General features: G+C 50.1%; 1 protein-coding gene across 21 annotated transcripts in view; it reads left to right on the top strand.

Annotated features, from left to right (window-relative positions):
- DOCK9 (dedicator of cytokinesis 9) overlaps positions 1–17,459 on the top strand; it is a 336,811-nt gene that overhangs the window by 79,137 nt on the left and 240,215 nt on the right. For 3 of the 21 annotated variants that reach the window (XM_043504717.1, XM_038385837.2, XM_038385767.2), the window contains exon 1: positions 16,244–16,509. The exons of 15 other annotated variants lie outside the window; for them this stretch is intronic. In XM_043504717.1, the coding sequence (XP_043360652.1) occupies positions 16,393–16,509 (117 nt within the window). In that variant the 5' untranslated portion in view covers positions 16,244–16,392. Of the gene's footprint in view, positions 1–16,233; positions 16,510–17,459 lie in introns of those variants that run through there. 3 more of the 21 variants (XM_038385797.2, XM_043504712.1, XM_038385880.2) reach the window with 3 other exon arrangements.

Here is a 17,459-nt window from a genome sequence, read left to right as displayed (position 1 = left end):
CAGGACCAACCTCTGGCGCACTGAGCGGGACTCCGCCACCTGCACACAGAGCTGGGGGTTGTGTAGCAGGGGCTCCGCGAGGAGATCTGCCCCCTCGGTGGCCGCCACCGACCTGATCGTTGTAAAGAGTTTCCAGGTCCGGAGGAGGTCCTGGTAGAAGACAGGCAGACCGGAGAGGTCTTGCAGAAGACCTCTCGGATGGAGATAAAGGAGCTGCCGGTCGTATCGGAGCCCTCGGAAGCGGTGCAGGAAGGCGTGCGCCAGTATGCTCCATGCCGGACTACCTGCACCATAAAGGAGCCTCTGCAGGGTCTGGAGGCGGAAGACATGGACGCGAGTGAGCAGACATTTTAGGCCCTGCCCTCCCTCCTCCAGAGATAGATGAAGAACCCCTGCAGGGACCCAGTGCAGTCCTGACCAAAAGATCTCCAGAATTGATGTCTGGAGGTTGGCCAGGAAACCCGGGGCCAGGACCAGGGTGTTGAGCCGGTACCAGAGCATGGACAGGACTAGTTGATTAAGCACTAGCGCTCTCCCTCGAAGGGAGAGGCACCGGAGTAGTCTTGTCCATTTCCGGAGCCGCTCTATCACCCCACCTTCTAAATTCTGCCAGTTCTCCGGCGGAGAGGGATGCGTGGCAGAAAGGTAAACGCCCAGATAGAGCAGCGGACCCGTGCTCCACCGGATGGCCTGAAGCGTGGGTGGGAGGGAGCTCGCCTGCTGCCAGTCCCCTACCACCAAGCCAGAGCTCTTGACCCAGTTGACCCGCGCAGAGGAGGCTGCTGAATAGATGGCCTGGCAAGCCTCCACCCGCACCAAGTCGCCCGGGTCCTGGACCACGAGGAGCACGTCTTCAGCGTACGCCGACAGGACCAGCCGCAGCTCCGGCTCCCTCAGCACCAACCCTGTCAACCTTCTTCGGAGGAGACAGAGGAAAGACTCTATCACCAGAGCGTACAGCTGGCCTGAGAGGGGGCACCCCTGCCGTACTCCTCGCCCGAAGCTGACTGGTTCGGTCAAGGTCCAGTTGAGCCTTACCAGACACTCTGCGGAAGCGTACAGCACCCGGAGAAAGTTCACAAACCTGGGTCCGAATCCAATTGCCTGTAGAGTGCTCAGGAGATACCAGTGATCCATCCTGTCGAACGCCTTCTCTTGATCTAAGGACAGGAGGGCGAACGACAGACCATCCCTACACCCAAGTTCCAATAGGTCCCGGACCAGATATAGGTTGTCGAAGATGCTGCGGCCTGGGACGTTGTAGGTCTGGTCTGGTCTGGTCTGGGTGGACCACGTCCGCCAGCACGGACCCTAGCCTCAGGGAGATGGCTTTTGCCACGATTTTGTAGTCCGTGCTGAGGAGCGAGACGGGACGCCAATTTCGTAAATCGCGGCGGTCCCCCTTCTTCGGCAATAAGGCCAGCACGGCTCGCCTGCACGAAAGAGGGAGGACCCCGCTCTGCAAAGACTTGGCCCAGACGGTGACTAGGTCTGGGCCCAGGATGTCCCAGAACACGCGGTAGAACTCCACGGTCAGCCCGTCCATGCCTGGAGATTTATTGGTGGGCATGCGACGGAGGGCTTCTGAGAACTCGGCCAGAGTGAGGGGCAGCTCTAGCCGGTCTCGGTCGCCCACGCTGACCGTTGGGAGCTCCTCCTACAGCGCTCTGCAAGCGTTAGGATCGGTCGTCTCCGGGGAGAATAGGCTTGCGTAGAAGGCTCTCGCCCTCTCGCACATTTCCACCGGATCCGTGAGGGGGGTGCCATCTTCTGCCAGTAGGCAGATATGTTTCTTAGCCCCCCTCTTTTTTTCTAGGGTGTAGAAGAAGCGGGAGCCGCAATCCATCTCCCGAAGGAGACGGATGCGGGATCGAACAAAGGCACCCCGGGCCCGATGGTCCTCGAGGCTCCGGAGCTCCTCCCGCTTCTCCCGGCACGCTCCGCAGAGGGGTGGATCCTCGGGGCTGGCGGACAGACGCCTCTCCAGCTCTAAGACCTCCCGTTCCAACTGCTCTATCGCTGCATCCCTCCGTCGGCTGGCGCCCCGGGTGTAGTCACGGCAGAAGAGCCGGGCGCGCACCTTCCCTACGTCCCACCACCGCCGTGCCGAGGGAAAGGCACGCCGCTGCCCTCGCCAGGCCAGCCAGAACTCCCGGAAGGATGCCACGAAGCTCGCATCCTCCAGCAAGCTGTTGTTAAAATGCCAATAGGCCGGCCCCGGCCTCTCCGCGCAGAGGGAGGCTGTCACGGTGGCTATGTGATGGTCAGAAAATGGGGCCGGCCGGATGCTGGAGGAGTGGGCTCGTGTAAGATGAAAGCGTGATAAATAAATGCGGTCCAACCGGGAGTGGCGCGACCGATGGGCCTCCACCCGGACAAAGGTGAACGTGGAAGTGTCATCCGGGTGGTGGTCGCGCCAGACGTCCACCAGGGAGTGGTGTTCGACTATCTCCTGGAGGACGGCGACGGCGGCCGGGCTCTGCTCGGTTCCCGAGCGGTCCCGTTCCTCAAGGGTGATGTTAAAGTCCCTTCCCAGGACCAGGCACTCTGAGGATCCAAGGCGCCGAGGAAGGCGGATGCCTGCTGATAGAATTGCAGCCGCTCCGGGCTCGCTGCTGGGTCATAGATGTTGACGAGGTTGACTACGAGCCCTTCCATGTGGACCCGGAGGTGCAGCAGGCGACCCGGCACAGCCTCGGCGACCCCCAGCACGTCGGGCCATAGTTCGGGGGAGAACAGGGTCGCCACTCCACCCGTGTGAACTGTGAGGTGGCTAAAGTAGACCCTGTCCCCCCAATCCAGCTGCCAGCTCTCTTCGGCGGTCGGATCCGTATGGGTCTCCTGCAGGAAAACCACAGAGTACCTCCCCTCTCCAAGGAAGGAGAGCACCTGCGACCTGCCGAGACCCATCCTACAGCCACGGGTGTTCAATGTTGCGATGGTAAAGGGTGCCATGAGGAGGGCTGGGGCGGATCCTCGCCAGCAGGAATGCTCGTGGCTCCCGGCGGGCCGCGCAGCAGTCCGTGACCCACCCCGTAGGGGAGTAAGGAGTCACGGAAGTGGCGGACCCTCTGGTAGGCCGCGGCGCCCTGTCTCCCGGTCCTTTTCCCCTCCCCCATGAGGGCCCTTGCGGCCCGGAGGATTTGATTAAAGTCCCCTCATCGCTGGAGGGCAAGCTGGACTTTGTTGCGGGAGCCACGGACGTCTTCTAGGCACTCCCGCAACTCCTCTCGCAGCGCATGGGGGGCTGGGGTTATGGTCTGGTTGCTCTCCGATGGGGCCCTTGGTACAGCCCCCTGGCCCAGCGAGATGGGCAGACAGGGTGCGGACCCCCGCCGGGGCTCTTGATGGGTTGACCTGAATGCTGGGGCGATAGGGGGCGGCGGAGGGAGGATAGCAGCCCCTGGTGGGTCGGGACGGGCAAACACAAAGGCCATTTCCTGGGAGTCATCTGTTGGAAAGGGGAAGGAGACTGTCCCAGGGGTGGCAATAATATCTCGGGAGGTGGGCGGGATAAGGGCAGGGGCAGGGGTAGAGGTAAGAGTCTGGGTCGGGAGAGGGCTCTCACTGATGCCGGGCGCAAGCTCTCTGGTGGATTTGGCAGCCACGGCAGCAGGAGGTGGACTTTCTTCTGTAGGGTCCTCTCCCGGAAAGGAGGTCGAATGCTCCTCACCAGTGAGGGACGCCCCTGGTGGCTCAGGTTCCAGCCGTGTGGCACTGGCCGTCGCCTCAACTGGCTCGGCGGCTCTCAGCGGGGTGCCCTCTGCAGCTGGGTTGATGGAGGAGTCCAGGGGCTCCTCGGAGGTGGGAGCAGAAGCAACGGTTAGGGGGAGGGAACATGGCGAAAGGGGGGGCTGGAGTGAAGTCACCCAGATCGAGGCCCGCTGGCATAGGATCGTCCTCCCCCTGGGTGACCGGGGTCAGACCCAGGGCCTCGATCTCCTCATATATAGAGGGGAAATTGTTTTCTGCTACCCCGGGATTCTCCCCGCCGGCACCTGACGCGACGGTTACTTCGGGGCACACTGGGGTTTCAGATGGTGCCTCGGGGGTCTTGGAGGGGAGGGACTCCTGTGGACGGGAGATACTTCCTTCCAGTGCTGCCACGTCTTCCCCAGCCGGCTCTGGTGGATGGAACACACCTGTGGGTAGAGCGGAAGGCTCGGCAGCGGTGCCCCCCTTTCTGGTCTTCCGGGGGGCCTCCGCGTCAGATGGGAGGAGCGGAGCTCGAGCCTTTCGCTTGCCCCGCTTCCCCTGGACTAGGGCCCAGCCCTCCATGGCATCATCCGGGGGCTGGCTAGCAGGGGTTGTATTAGGGGGCCGAGGCGATGGCTCAGGGATTCGAGGGGGTAACGGTGGGGCAGCACAAGGGAGGGAAGATTCCCCTTGGGGCGGGCCCTCTCCCATGTTTGGCGGTGTCCCTGCCGCACCCTCCTCCACAGGCCTCCCCAGATTGCAAACAGTGGGCGCGGGGTTCTCCCGCTCGTCTGGGCATAGTGGGGGAGGTGCCCCTTGGGCCCGAGCGGGAGCAATGGTGGACTGGGAAGGAGGAGGGGCGGTTTCAGGCACCGGGCAGCCAGGGGTGTCGGCGATGACGGGACGGTGCCCTGCCGGGGCTCGGGGGTCCTGGGTGCTCCTCCTTCCTGGGCCAGGGGGCAGTCCCTCCGGACGTGCCTCATCACCCGGCAGAGGTAGCACCGGGCCTCCCCCGTGGAATAATGCACCCTGTAACGGGCCCCCTGGTAGGGGACTAGGGAAGACCCCTCGAGTGCCTCTCTGTCGCGCGCCGCCGGCGGCAGTTGAAGCTGCACTTGCCGGCGGAAGGAGAGGACGTGACTGAGGGCGGGATCTTTGCAGCCCAACGGGAGAGGGCTGATGACAGAGATGGGCTTTCCCAAGGTAGAGAGGGCGGGTAACAGGGCGGCATTGGGGAGAAAGGGAGGGACGGAGGTCAGGACCAGGCGGACGCCCAGGTCCTCTAGCGGCTCTAAAGGGACGAACACGCCCTCCACCGCCAGGCCCTTCTCCACCGCCTCCTGGGCGGCGGCCTCTGATGCTAAGAAGAAGACGACCTTGCCATACATTTTGGAGGCCGCCACAATGGCCGTGGCCCCCACCACCCTCGCTAATTCCCGCACATAGGTCTCCACGTGGGGTGAGGCGGGCACCAGGAGGCAACGGACGCCGTGCTTCCTGGTCATGGTGGGAAAGGGGCCCCGGCCGCTAGAGATGGTAGTGGAGGCGGTGGGCTGGAGAAATGATGTAGCGGCAGGCGGGGGGGCTGCCGCCACCTGGGCGTATGCTCTGGGGGCCGGGGGAGGGACACCTGCAGAGCTGGTGGAGGGAACAGCGGGGAGGGGCATCGGGGGCAGCCCCTGCCATGGAGGGCCTGGTCTTTTTAGCGGGGCCCTTCCCCTTCTTCTTCCCCTGGCCGTTCCCGCCGGCTGGGGGGACTCCCCCCAAATCTGAGGAGGTGAGAGACGTGGCAGCAGTGGAGGTCACCCCGGTGCCCGTCGCTGCTGGTGCCCCAGCAGGGGCGATGGCAGATGGTTTGGCAGCAGAGGTAGAAGCTTGGGGAGGTGAGAGAGCGGCAGGCGCGGGAGAGGGAGCTCGGGCTACTGGAAAGGTCTCACCCATCTCATCCCCCGCCATCATGAGCAAAGAGGAAAGGGGGACACCAAAAGGAGGAGGGGAGAGGGGAAGCAGGTCGACCACTCCTCCCTGCTAGGCTGCAGGCAGGGGAGGAGGGCGCCAAAAGGGGTGGGCTGGACGGTGGGCAATCAGGGGTTAGGGGTCAGTCACCGACACAAGGTGGAAATTCCGGCTCCTCTTGGTGCACTACGGGGGGGGGGGATTCAACAACATTGAGGGTGCAGTGAAGAGGGTTGCAACTAAAATGGAGAATTGCACAAGCGCATGGGAGGGGGCATGGGCACACGGAGCGAGGGGCTAAGCGGTGTGGGGGTATAACAGGGAAACCAAGGGGCTAGCTGCAGAGGCTGGGGCGGGGCAAACAAACAAAGGCTGCAGAAGGAAATGGGCGGGGCAGGCAAACAAACTGAAGCTAGTAAGGGGGGCTGGAGCAAAAGAGGAGGCAAAGCAAGTGGCAAATGGGGCAGGTAGTAAAGGGCCAAGCTGGGGGGTAGGCAGTCCGGGGGGGCACATGTACCCATGTGCACTTGCACAAGTCTTTTTTAGCTGGCTGCTGCTTCTGGCCCAAAGGGTGGAAATAGGGCGTGGCAAGCCAAGCAAGCAGCTGAGTCCAGAGGCAGGAGCTGAGGCAAATGGTATACAGCCAGTGGGGGTGGAGGGGGCAGCGGTGGTGGTAATAGTGGTGGGGGTGGGGGGGACACACAATGGATCGGGGGGCAGCTCCACGCCACACCCCCCGTGTCCCTACAAACACAGTGAAAACCCCCACCACAAGAGCACAGTTTGAAAATTACTCAGTCTTAGGGCCCCCTCCACGGTGGTCTGCAAAGTCTCTAGGTGCTGCCCCACTGGCAGATGATCCTCTTCTTCTCCTCCTCGGGCTTCAGCAGCTCCAGGCAGCCGCCTCTGCAGCAGCAGCAGCAGCTCCAGGAACTCCAGGTGGTCGTCCAGGCAGGCAGAAAGGACCCCTCTCAGGTGGTGGTGCTGGTGGTGGTATCCACAACAGCAGTGGCTGGGGTCCCTCACTCCTTCTCTCTGGGGAGTGGGCTAGCAGCCCCCTCCCCACCCCAGGGCTGCAGTTGGAGCAGTAGCAGCACCCAAGAGTGGGGGATCCAGCAGCCAAGTAGCAGAGAATGGGGGGTGTCTGGCCCAGCCAGGGGAGCAGCTGGAGCAGCAGGGAGAGCTTATGTCCTAGCAGCAGCAGGAGTAGCAGCTTCCCACCTCCCTCCAAGCTAGAAGGCTATGGGAGAGCAGTGGGAGGGAGAGAGAGAGAGAGATTCGCTCCAGGCTACACCAATCCCTGGTACCAGGATAAGTGAAATGGAACCTGCTCCAGGTCAATTAAGACACCTGGGGCCAATTAGAACTTTCCAGAAGACAGGAAGAATGCTAGGTTGATTGGGACACCTCAACTAATCAGGGGCTGGCTGAAACTAGTTAAAAGCCTCCCAGCCAGTCAGGTGGGTGGGCACGTCAGAAGTTGTGGGAAGAAGTTGCGCTGTTGGAGAGGCTGAGTAGTACACACCATATCAGGCACAAGGAAAGAGGCCCTGAGGTAAGGGTGAAGTGGAGCTTGAGGAAGTGAGGGCTGCTGTGGGGGAAGTAGCCCAGGGAATTGTACATGTCATGTTTCTAAAAGGTCAGCTACCATAGCTGATACTATTAGGGTCCTTAGGCTGGAGCCTGGAGTAGAGGGTAGGCCTGGGCTCCCCCCCCCCCTTGCCCCCTGATTAATCACTGAGACTGGGAGACAACAGAGACTATGCAAGGAAAGATAACTTCCCCTCCCCTCCCTCTCTGGCTTATGTTGAAAATGGGTCAGTAGACTGTGACTCTTGTCTCAAGAGAAAGAAGGGTTACGTGGAGGGTCACAGTGAGCCTCTGAGGCTAGCGAGATGCATCAGGCAACGCGGGACCCACAGAGGCAAGGACAGAGCTTTGTCACGGTGTCTATACTAGCCTATGTATATGGACCTGCTGTAGTCTCCTCGTTTCCTGGGGAATTATTTTCCTTTTGTCTTCAGGGTTTTCCCACAGCTACAAACATCAGCTGTCCTAGGGTGACTCATTTCCTCAAAGTTGTAGTTCTTAAAAAAGTAGACCCTTAAGTTCCCCACCAGAAACACTCTATTCATTCTGCTGCCTGCCTTTCAGCATTTGTACTTCCTAAGAGCAAGCTTCCAGGTCTGCAGTTGCCTGGCAAACCTCCTAAGTGTGTCCCCTTTGTGGTCCCACTTGAGTTCCCCTGCCTCACTACCAGATCACCCTAGTACTAACACCTATGTCATTCTAACTTTCTTTTTCCAGGTTTCTCACAAGTAGACCATCAATATATCCTTCTTGTGCCTAGGGGAATCATTGCTTGGTCATGAACAGGTTGTGCTAGGAACTACTGATTCCTCTCAAGTTCCTGTTGCTGACAGGGGTGGGCTTCCTGCTAGTGCTGTTTAGCAGTGAGTTGTACTGTCTGTTCCTGCTGCTGTGCCACTAGCTACACTGCCACTAGCTGATGGCTCTGCAGCAGACAAATGAGGGCAGCCTTGGTCTGTTTTGGTCTACTGTTGCAGTGCCACAAACTGTAGCTGCTGCTCCTCTTCTGCTGCGACTTATAGCTGCTGCTTCAACAGGAGATGTAATACTTCTGCCATAATGCCTCTTGCACGGGGAGAGACTCTGAGCTCCACCCTTCAGGGTAGATAAAAATCCATGATTTAAAAAAAATAAAAACAAAAAACTTGGATTTTTTAATTTTAAAAAGGGTTATTTAAAATATGTATTTAAAATTGAAATTGACAACCTACATTAAGGCCTAAACCTATTATGTCTATTAAAATGATTTAAATTAAATAAGAAATATATGTATTGCTTAATATTTTGCTTCCAAGTTTTAAAGAGAATCAAACCGCTGAACAGGTAGATGTCATTGGCTGGGCACCTGGAACCAGAGTTAGTTCAAGTGCTGAACCAGCTTTTGACAGTAGTAGCCTCTCCTGCAGATGCACAGAGACTATTTTCTTCATTTCAGTTGATTTTACTAGTTCAGCTCAATTACTAGCTCATTCAAAGTTAAGAAGCCAACTGGAAGTTGAAGAAGTAGGAAAGCTTGTTATCCTTTTCCAGTTTATATTTATAAATGAGGTCTGAGAGGATGTGATCTACTATTTCTAAAATCTTTACTATTATGGTGACCAGAAAAAATCAGTTCAGTTCACTAACTACAAATACTTCCTTTGTTTAAGATAGCAACATAAGAATGGCTATGCGGGGCCCAGTATTCTGTCCTCAGTTAGTGGCCAGTGCCAGATGCTTCAGAGGAAGTGAACGGAACAGGGCAATTTCTTGAGTGTTCCATCACGTCATCCAGTCTGAGATTCTGGCAGTCAGAGGTTTAGGGACAACCAGAGCTTGGGGTTGTGTTCCTGACCATCTTGGCTAATAGCCATTAATGGACAACTTCTCCATGAACTTACCTAATTTTTTTTTTTTTAAATCTAGTTATTCTTTTGGCTTCATAACGTCCCCTGGCAATGAGTTCCACAGGTTGACTGTGTTGTATGAGAATGTACTTCCTTATGTTGTTTTAAACCTGCTGCCTATTCATTTCATTGTGTGACCCCTGGTTCCTGTGTTATGTGGAGGGGTAAATAACAATTAATTCATGATTTTTATAGACCTCTGTTGTATCTCCTCTCAGTCTTATCTTTTCCAAGATGAACCAGCCCCAGTCTTCTTAATCTCTTCTGAGATGACATAGTCCATACTTTTAATCATTTTTGTTGCCTTTCTCTGTATTGTTTCCAATTATAATGTATCTTTTTAGAACTGGGGCAACCAGAACTGCATGCAATATTCAAGCTGTGGGAGTACAATGGATTTATATAGTGGTATTATGATATTTTCTGTTTTATCTATCCCTTTCCTACAGATTCGTAACATTGTTAGCATTTTTGACTGCCTCCTGCACTATTCACAATGATTTCCAGATCTCTTTCTTGAGTGGTAACAGCTCCTTTAGATGCCATAATTTTGTATGTACAGTTGCGATTATATTTCTCAAGGTGCATTACTTAGCATTTATCAACATTGCATTTCATCTGCCATTTTCTTGCTCAGTCACTCTGGTTTGGGAGATCCCTTTGTAATTCTTCAGTGAGCTTTGGGATTAACTTTCTGGAGTAATTATGGATCATCTGCAGACTTTGCCACTTCACTGTAAACCCCCTTTTCCAGATCATTTATGAATATGTTACAGTGCTGTTTCCAGTACAGAGCCTTAAGAGACCCTGCTATTTACTTCTCTCCATTGTGAAAGGTGACTGTTTATTCCTATCCTTCATTTCCTATCTTTTAACCAGTTACTGATCCTTGAGAGGACAAATTCAAATTGAAATTAAAGCACATTTTTTAATAGTGAGGGGTATAAACCACTGGAATCCTCCTAATCTGTGACGAGGTAAGTAGTGGATTTTTCATCTCTTGAAGTCTGGATGTAAAACACAAGTTATAGGGTTCAATACAGGGGTAACCGTGTAATTCTGTGGTCTGTGTTGTATATGAGGTCAGACTCTAGTTAATGGTCCTTTCTGGCCTTAACATCCATCAAAGAGGATGATTCAAAATCCTGCCAATTTATGCCTGTTGTAGCAATGGTTTCTTCTTTGAATAATGGTCCCTATGTGTACTCCATTATAGCTATGCATGCATTCCATGTGCCCGAGATGCTAAATGTTTGGATTTGTTGGGAAGTTGTTGATTTTAACCAGCCTGAAGTTCCGGATAGCCAAGTGCTAATGTCTAAATACAGTTTTCATTAACAATTCCAAGGTTGTGGAATTCACGAACTCCTACAGTAGCACAATTCCAGGCTTTGATTTGAAGAAGGTAAACTGAAAGCGAAGTCATTCTTACAAGCCCTGGTTGTTACAGCAGACACAGCCTCCCATTTGATAGTGACAGCTGTTGTTGTGCATCCAGTGTCATGGTTTCATTCCTCAGGATTCCTCAGGGAGGTTCAATCCACAGTGGAGCATTTGCCATTTGAAGGGTCTTATCTGTTCAATGAGAGAATAGATGAAGCAGTGCATTAATTAAAGGACCCAAGGGCAATACTTTGCTCATCAGGGATCTGCACCCTAGCTCTGAGGAGAAGATAATACAGATCTCAGTCATACAGGCCTCAACCAGCACCTCAACCCTTCTACCCAAAGGGGTATGAACTGCCACAGAAAAGAGAGAAACTGCAGTGGAGCAAATATAATGTTCCTCCTTCCTGGGACCTTTTTGCATCTCACGAGAACAGAAAATACTAAATCTACTGCTCCAGGGGAGTGCAAGGAGAAGGCTCCAGAGGAGTTGACCATAAACCATACCATTGTGATGCATCTGTGAAAAAGACAATTTTGATTCTAGGATGTATCAATTGAGGCATTTCTAGTAGAGATAGAGAAGTATTAATTGTACAAGACATTGACAAGACCTCATTTGGAATACTGTGTATAGCTCTGATAACCCTTATTCAAGAAAGATGAATTCAAACTGGAACTGGTGCAGAGAAGAGCTACTAGGATGATCCGGGGAATGAAGGGCCTATCTAATGAGAGGACTGATAGAGTTTGGCTTGTTTAGTCCAGCAAAAAGAAGACTGAGAGAGGATATGATTGCTACCTATAAACAAATTGGGGAGAGGTGTTAAATACCAAGGAGGGCTGTTTAAGCTCAAGAACAATATTGGCACAAGAACAAGTGGGTGTAAACTGGCCAAAAACAAATTCAGGCTGGAAGTTAAACATTTCTAACCATCAAAGGGTGAGGTTCTGGAACAGCTCCCAGTAGGAGTTGTGGGAGTAAACAACTAAATTAGTTTTGAGAGAGAGCTGCATAAATTTATCTGTTTGATTATATGATGGGGTTGCTTGTGATAAGGGACAGGACTCAGCAGCCTTGGGGCTCAACTTTCTTATGTTCCTAAAAGCTCGTGCCTCAGGGTTACAGCCAGCGACCTGGAGGCATCTGGAAAGAAATTTTAGCCCCCTAGTGTGTAGCCTGATTTAGGGTATGCTAATCATAATAATTTTATTTATTTAATTTCTGTAATTTCTAATTTAATTTTAATAATATTAATTAGTATGGGTTTAGGCTCCCCAATCGGTTTGATCAGAAGGTAAAAGTTCTTGTCCCGAATCAGGCTCCACAGAATTTACGAAGGACCCTCGGGGGTATGACAGGAAGCTCACACTGAGACAGATATAGTCTTAAAGACCTTTTTATTAAAATCAATAATAGTAAATAAATGGTAAAATACCTAGAGTTACAAAGTTACAATTGCATTACTGCTATTTAAAAGATACATATAATAATATAGTATTATATACAACAAAGCTTTGTTTAATATACTCACACCCTTCCTGATAACCTGGTGGTAAGAGACAAAGGACCAGCCTTGCAGTTCAGGTTTCTCAATTCTTGAGTGAGGGATGCAGTGCTTAGAAGAAACTAATGCTTAGAGCTATTAAAGTGAACTTTAGGGTTTACTTGACTAACTTAACCTTAAAATCAAAACCTAATAAACTAGGAATAAAACTTAGGGAAACGAAGCTTAGCCTAGTTCCCGTGAAACTTAGTTTAAGAACAAAAACTATAGCCTACCAATAGTAGTAGTCATAGTAATAGATAGAATAGATAAAATAAAATAGAAAGAGTGAGTGAAAGTAAGAAAGATAGAGTAAGTGAGAATGAAGTAGTCTAGCGAAGTGGCTCACCTCTTTTATAGGGCACAAGTGCCGGAAATCCTTCCTCTTATGCCCAAATTTCATTCCTCACCCACAAAATGTTAGGGTATGCTTACTCCACAGGCTAGTACAGGGATCTCAAACACGCGGCCCGCAGGGTTCTTTCGTGTAACCCGCAAGCTCCTCACGTGCCCCCCCCCGCCCCTTTGCCTACTGTGAGCCCTGCGCCACTCCCTGAAGTGGCCAGAACCATGTCCCTGCGGCCCCAGGGAGTGGGAGGGGCAGAGGTCTCCATGTGTTGCTCTCGCTTCCAGGCACCGCCCCCCCACAGCTCCATTGGCCGGGAACAGGAAACCTCAGCCAATGGGCACTTCGGGGGAGGTACCTGGAGGAGCGGCAAGAGCAGAACACAGAGCCCTGTGCCCCTCTCCCCCAGGAATGTGGTTCCGGCTGCTTCCTGGAGCAGAGCAGCGCGGAGCCAGGGCAGGCAGGCAGCGAGCGCATACCCTGAACTTCTCCTGCACCCCGCACCTTAACTCTCTGCTCGCCCCCTGCCGCATCCCACACCCCAACTGCACCCCAACTCCCTGCCCGGAGCCCCCGCCACACCCCTCACCCCTCCTACACCCCGTGGGGGCGGGAAAGGGGTGGGAAGAAGTGGGGCGGGGCAGGGCTTCGTGGAAGGGGTGGAGTAGGGGCGGGGCGGGGGCAGCAAGAGGGGGGGTGTCAGTGATGCAGCCTTCAGGCCAATGCACTATCCTCATGTGGCCCTCGTGGTCATTTGAGTTTGAGATCTCTGGGCTATTATGTTTGTGCGTATTGATGACTTGTATATGCACATAAGTTTCCTTGTGGTGTGCCTGTTAAGTCTGTGGGTACAAAATTGAAAAACTACCTAAGCTATTCTTCACTGTCTATTGGTCTAGATAAAAGGTCTTAGACATATGCATGGGTGCTTATCTATTTAGTAACAAGATGTAGGTCAACTTTACTTTCTGGGTAAAAGGTCTTAATATAGATATGCTAACTTTGCCTTAGCTTAACATAAGGGTTTTTGGCCTGTAGGTCCGTTGCATTACCACCAAACTTAATTTTTAATATAAATCTATAAACCTATTACAATACATCAAATACTTAAACTATAAGAAAAGATGTATATAAATAATATGCATGCAAGCAAGCAGGTTAGTCCTATAGGCTACAAGTGTATTCTGATTTTTAAATCTGATTTTTAAATCTGATTTTAAATCTCCTTCCTCTGAAGATTCAGGGATGGCCATGGGTGGAGGTGGGACTTTGGACAGAGAGGGCTAGTGCTCTGAAGTGGCACCGAGCATTCTCTTTCAGGTGTTGTGCTGGCTGGTTATTGCATATATGATCAGGATCTAACTGATCACCATATGTGAGACTGGGAAACAATTTTTCTTCAGGTCAGATTGGCTGTGGGTTTTTTTCATCTTCCTCTACAGTGTGTGCGTACAGGATACTTGCCAGAATTATGTGGGTATACAGCTTCCCTGCAATTGAAGTGCCTTGGGCGTTATTGTACCATGGTCCTGCCTAATCTCTGCTAGTGATACGCAATGGTCTAGTCTCCTGTGGACTGTAATATTTTGGTCTAGTTTCAGTTGTTGGGTTTAGTGTAGAGGTGCTGGGTGGTGGTAGTGGCCTGTGATATACAGGAGGTCTGACTTGGGTGATCTAGTGGTCCCGTCTGGCCTTAAACTGTAACTTCAAGAGATGCCCTTTTGGTTGACTGATCAGGTCAAATGATGTATGCCTTTCTCCCCATTGCCCTCTTATTTTGGGTTCTGAGAAAGATCAAACAGGATGGCATAGTGGTCATTCTGATTGCTTCCAGATGGCCCAGACATTTCTGGTTTCCAAGCCTCCTCCAGTTGTCAACACTGATGCATCAGCTTACAGACCATCCATCCTAGACCTACTGATGCAGGAGAGATGCAGAGTCAAGCATCCCAGTCCAAATTCTTTCCATCTGAAAGCATGATTTTTGGATTGGCATTGAACCTAGAGGCCGCATATTCAGAAATGGTTCAGACTGTCCTTAACAATAGTAGAAAGGAGTCCATGAGGAAGTGTTTCACAGCTCAGTGGAAAAGTTTTCAGTCTGGTTGTACAATCACTAGATCATCTCAGTTCTAGTGTCTGGTGCCACAGTGGCTTGCAGCAGGCAGGAGGAGCAATTGAGGGAAAGTTCATCTGCCCTGGGCTGGAGAATGCCCATTACAGTTGGAATCTTCTAAGAATTTAGCTGACATTTTCAAAGGCTTATAATTTGGCTGACTCTAGCTGGGTTTTCACAGGAAGTGGGGAGAAGGGGGTGGGGAATCCCTGACACAAAATCAACCCCCTTGCTGAATTTCAAGACACTGCTCCAAATCCTGGAGATGTTAAAGCTTCTCAACTTAATGGTTGACTTTGCTTTTAATATGGGCAAACCCACATTTTCCCTTAATCTTTTTTTGGAACTGGCCAAACCATTTTTGCAGAAAATGTCCTAAAAAATTGCAACTTGAGGCAGACACTATGCGTGGAAAACTTCAGCAAGAATGGCTTAAGTTTGGCAAAGTTTTATAAGCAACTTAAAACTGGAACTTACAATGAAGTGTTAAGTTACTAGCTCCACCTGTAATACAAAATTTTCAGTTTTGGTGGTGAAGATGAGAAGAGTGGAGTGGTAAAATGACGATCCTTATGGAACTGCTTAGAGGAGGGATCTTGGTGTAGAAGAACACCTAGAGAGAAATTTCTATGGATCTGGAATGTAGTTCAGAAGAATGAAGTGAATTTCAGTGTTTGAAGGCACAACTGAGATAACAGGAATTAACTACTCTTCAGCAGAAAGATCATTCACTACATAGAACTGCCATTTCTGTGCTATAGGCAAAATGAGAGTGAGTGAATAATATTGTGTAAAACATGGTTGGAGAGATAAGACTGCTTTTTCCAGATGCTTCACTGAGAGAGTTGAAAGATGGAGTGGGAGTGTTAGAGCTGAGAAGAGCCTCTTTATTAAGAGGCTTGACAATGATAGATCTCAGAGATTTGGGAAGGAGTTGACAGTGGCAGTCGTGCAGGGATCAAGTGTGGGAAGACCAGCCCAAACAGGAAAGGGAAGGGAATCAAGGGAAGCAGTAGTTTTTTGTAGGGTTGGATGTCTGAAAGGTGAAGGAAGAGGAAGAAAACTATCTCTCTCTTTCATTCCCAATTATGATGATGATTTTTGGTAATTTAGGCCTGAATTGTGGGATGAGAGTAATGGTATAGAAGGAAGAGAGAGGACTATCAGCATGCTTGGAATTTAAAGCAAAAATAGAAAGCAGGCTTTGAAACCTGATCATTTTTGAAGAGTATTTGTGGTTTTATAGAGAGGATATCGTGAAATTAGGAAAAGCCATCTTAAATCTTGGTTTAAGAAGCATTAGAATGAAAAAATGGTGTCCGTATTATGTAGAAATACCACTGCTGACTGGAATAGCATTGCCTCTAATACTCAATTAGCTGCTGGGCGTTAATGAAAATCTCAAAAAATGGAGTAGAAGAATAATCTGGGAAGAATAATACTTGGAATTCTGCCTTTCTGAAGAGTTCCAAACTGCAGTGAAAATATGTATTGTAGAACAAAAACATATACTCTTAAATATTTTTCTTAAATACTGTAGATGTTGATTATTTTGTGAGTATTATGCATGGTTATCATAGGAACCTTCTGTATTGCACCATTTTTGGTGTGTTCCAATGGCATTGAAATGGATCCACCTTTTTTTTTTTTTTTCCTTCCCTCAGAGGAAGAGTACACCCTTTAGAGGCTGGGCTTCGTTTGTCATGCATTCCCCCATGACAGACTTAGCAAACTGCAGCATAGTAGTTGGTACTTTCGGCAGCTTCTGCCTGGAAAAAGCTTTTGTTTTCTCTGAATTGCTGGCATGCTGTTTATTTTGATGCTAAAAACCAAAATTTCTCAGATTTTTGAGTTGTTTTCTGGCTAAGAATGCAGGCAAGAGCAAACACTAGAAGTGTTAAAAAAGAGCTTGTTATCGAGTCTCCCCAACAATACAAGGATGCAGCTCCATGTGAAGTAGAAGTGGACAGTCCAGTAGAAGTGCTGGTAAGAATTGAGTAGATAAGAGATATTTTCCCCAACTGTTCTTAGTTCTCATTCTTTCTGGGAAGCTTCTAGGTTGCATCCGATGAAGTGAGCTGTAGCTCATGAAAGCTTATGCTCAAATAAATTTGTTAGTCTCTAAGTTGCCACAAGTACTCTTTTTTTTTTTTGTGGATACAGACTAACACGGCTGCTACTCTGAAACTAGGTTCCACTAGTGAGTCAGATTTCAACATTCACTTTTTGCTGCTGCTGATATATGCATTTTAAGATCAGTTCACTTTGATTCTTTTTAATGAGCACGTGAGTGTTTGTTTTATATATGCAGCTTTGGTTTCCATGAGACTCCTTTGGCAAAATATTCATTATTTTTGTTTTCGTTTCCTGGCTTATTACTTCCTAACTGCCTGTTTTGTATTTAGTTGGTCTAAAGTTGTCATAGGATTGAAAAAATCATAAATTTAGTTGGCAGTATGTTTTTAAATTTGAGATTTTTCTGGATTGTTCCTTAAATATTTTGTGTGGGGGGGGGGTATATAAACAGACATCAGAATTTGTCTTAATTAAATTTATTTTTGAGATTAGTCTAGTCTATTCAGGTATCCTTAGTTTAAAGTTACTTTTCAACCTGTGTAGAATACAGGATTTTTAAAATCTTACTTGCTAAATGATCCTCAGTGAGGAAAAGTGAATAGTTTGTATATTTTCTGAGGGAGGAATTTCAGAAAGGAGTTTATTCTGTATTGTTGTGTGGGTTGTATGCTTCTGTTGGAATTTTTATAATACATAAGAAAGCATAGTATTTTTGCAAGTGAGCTGCAAGAAGTCCTCCAACACACTTCAGCTAAAACAATTAACCTTTTCAGATATTAGTCAAGAGGATTGTTAAGCTAGTAAACAATACATTTATACTTGGTTATTAAAAATGAGTCCTCAGCTGAGATCTTCTATGG

The sequence above is a fragment of the Dermochelys coriacea genome, chromosome 1, assembly GCF_009764565.3.
Source record: "Dermochelys coriacea isolate rDerCor1 chromosome 1, rDerCor1.pri.v4, whole genome shotgun sequence".
Lineage (NCBI taxonomy): Eukaryota > Metazoa > Chordata > Testudines > Dermochelyidae > Dermochelys > Dermochelys coriacea.
This window is presented reverse-complemented; position numbering and strand designations above follow the sequence as displayed.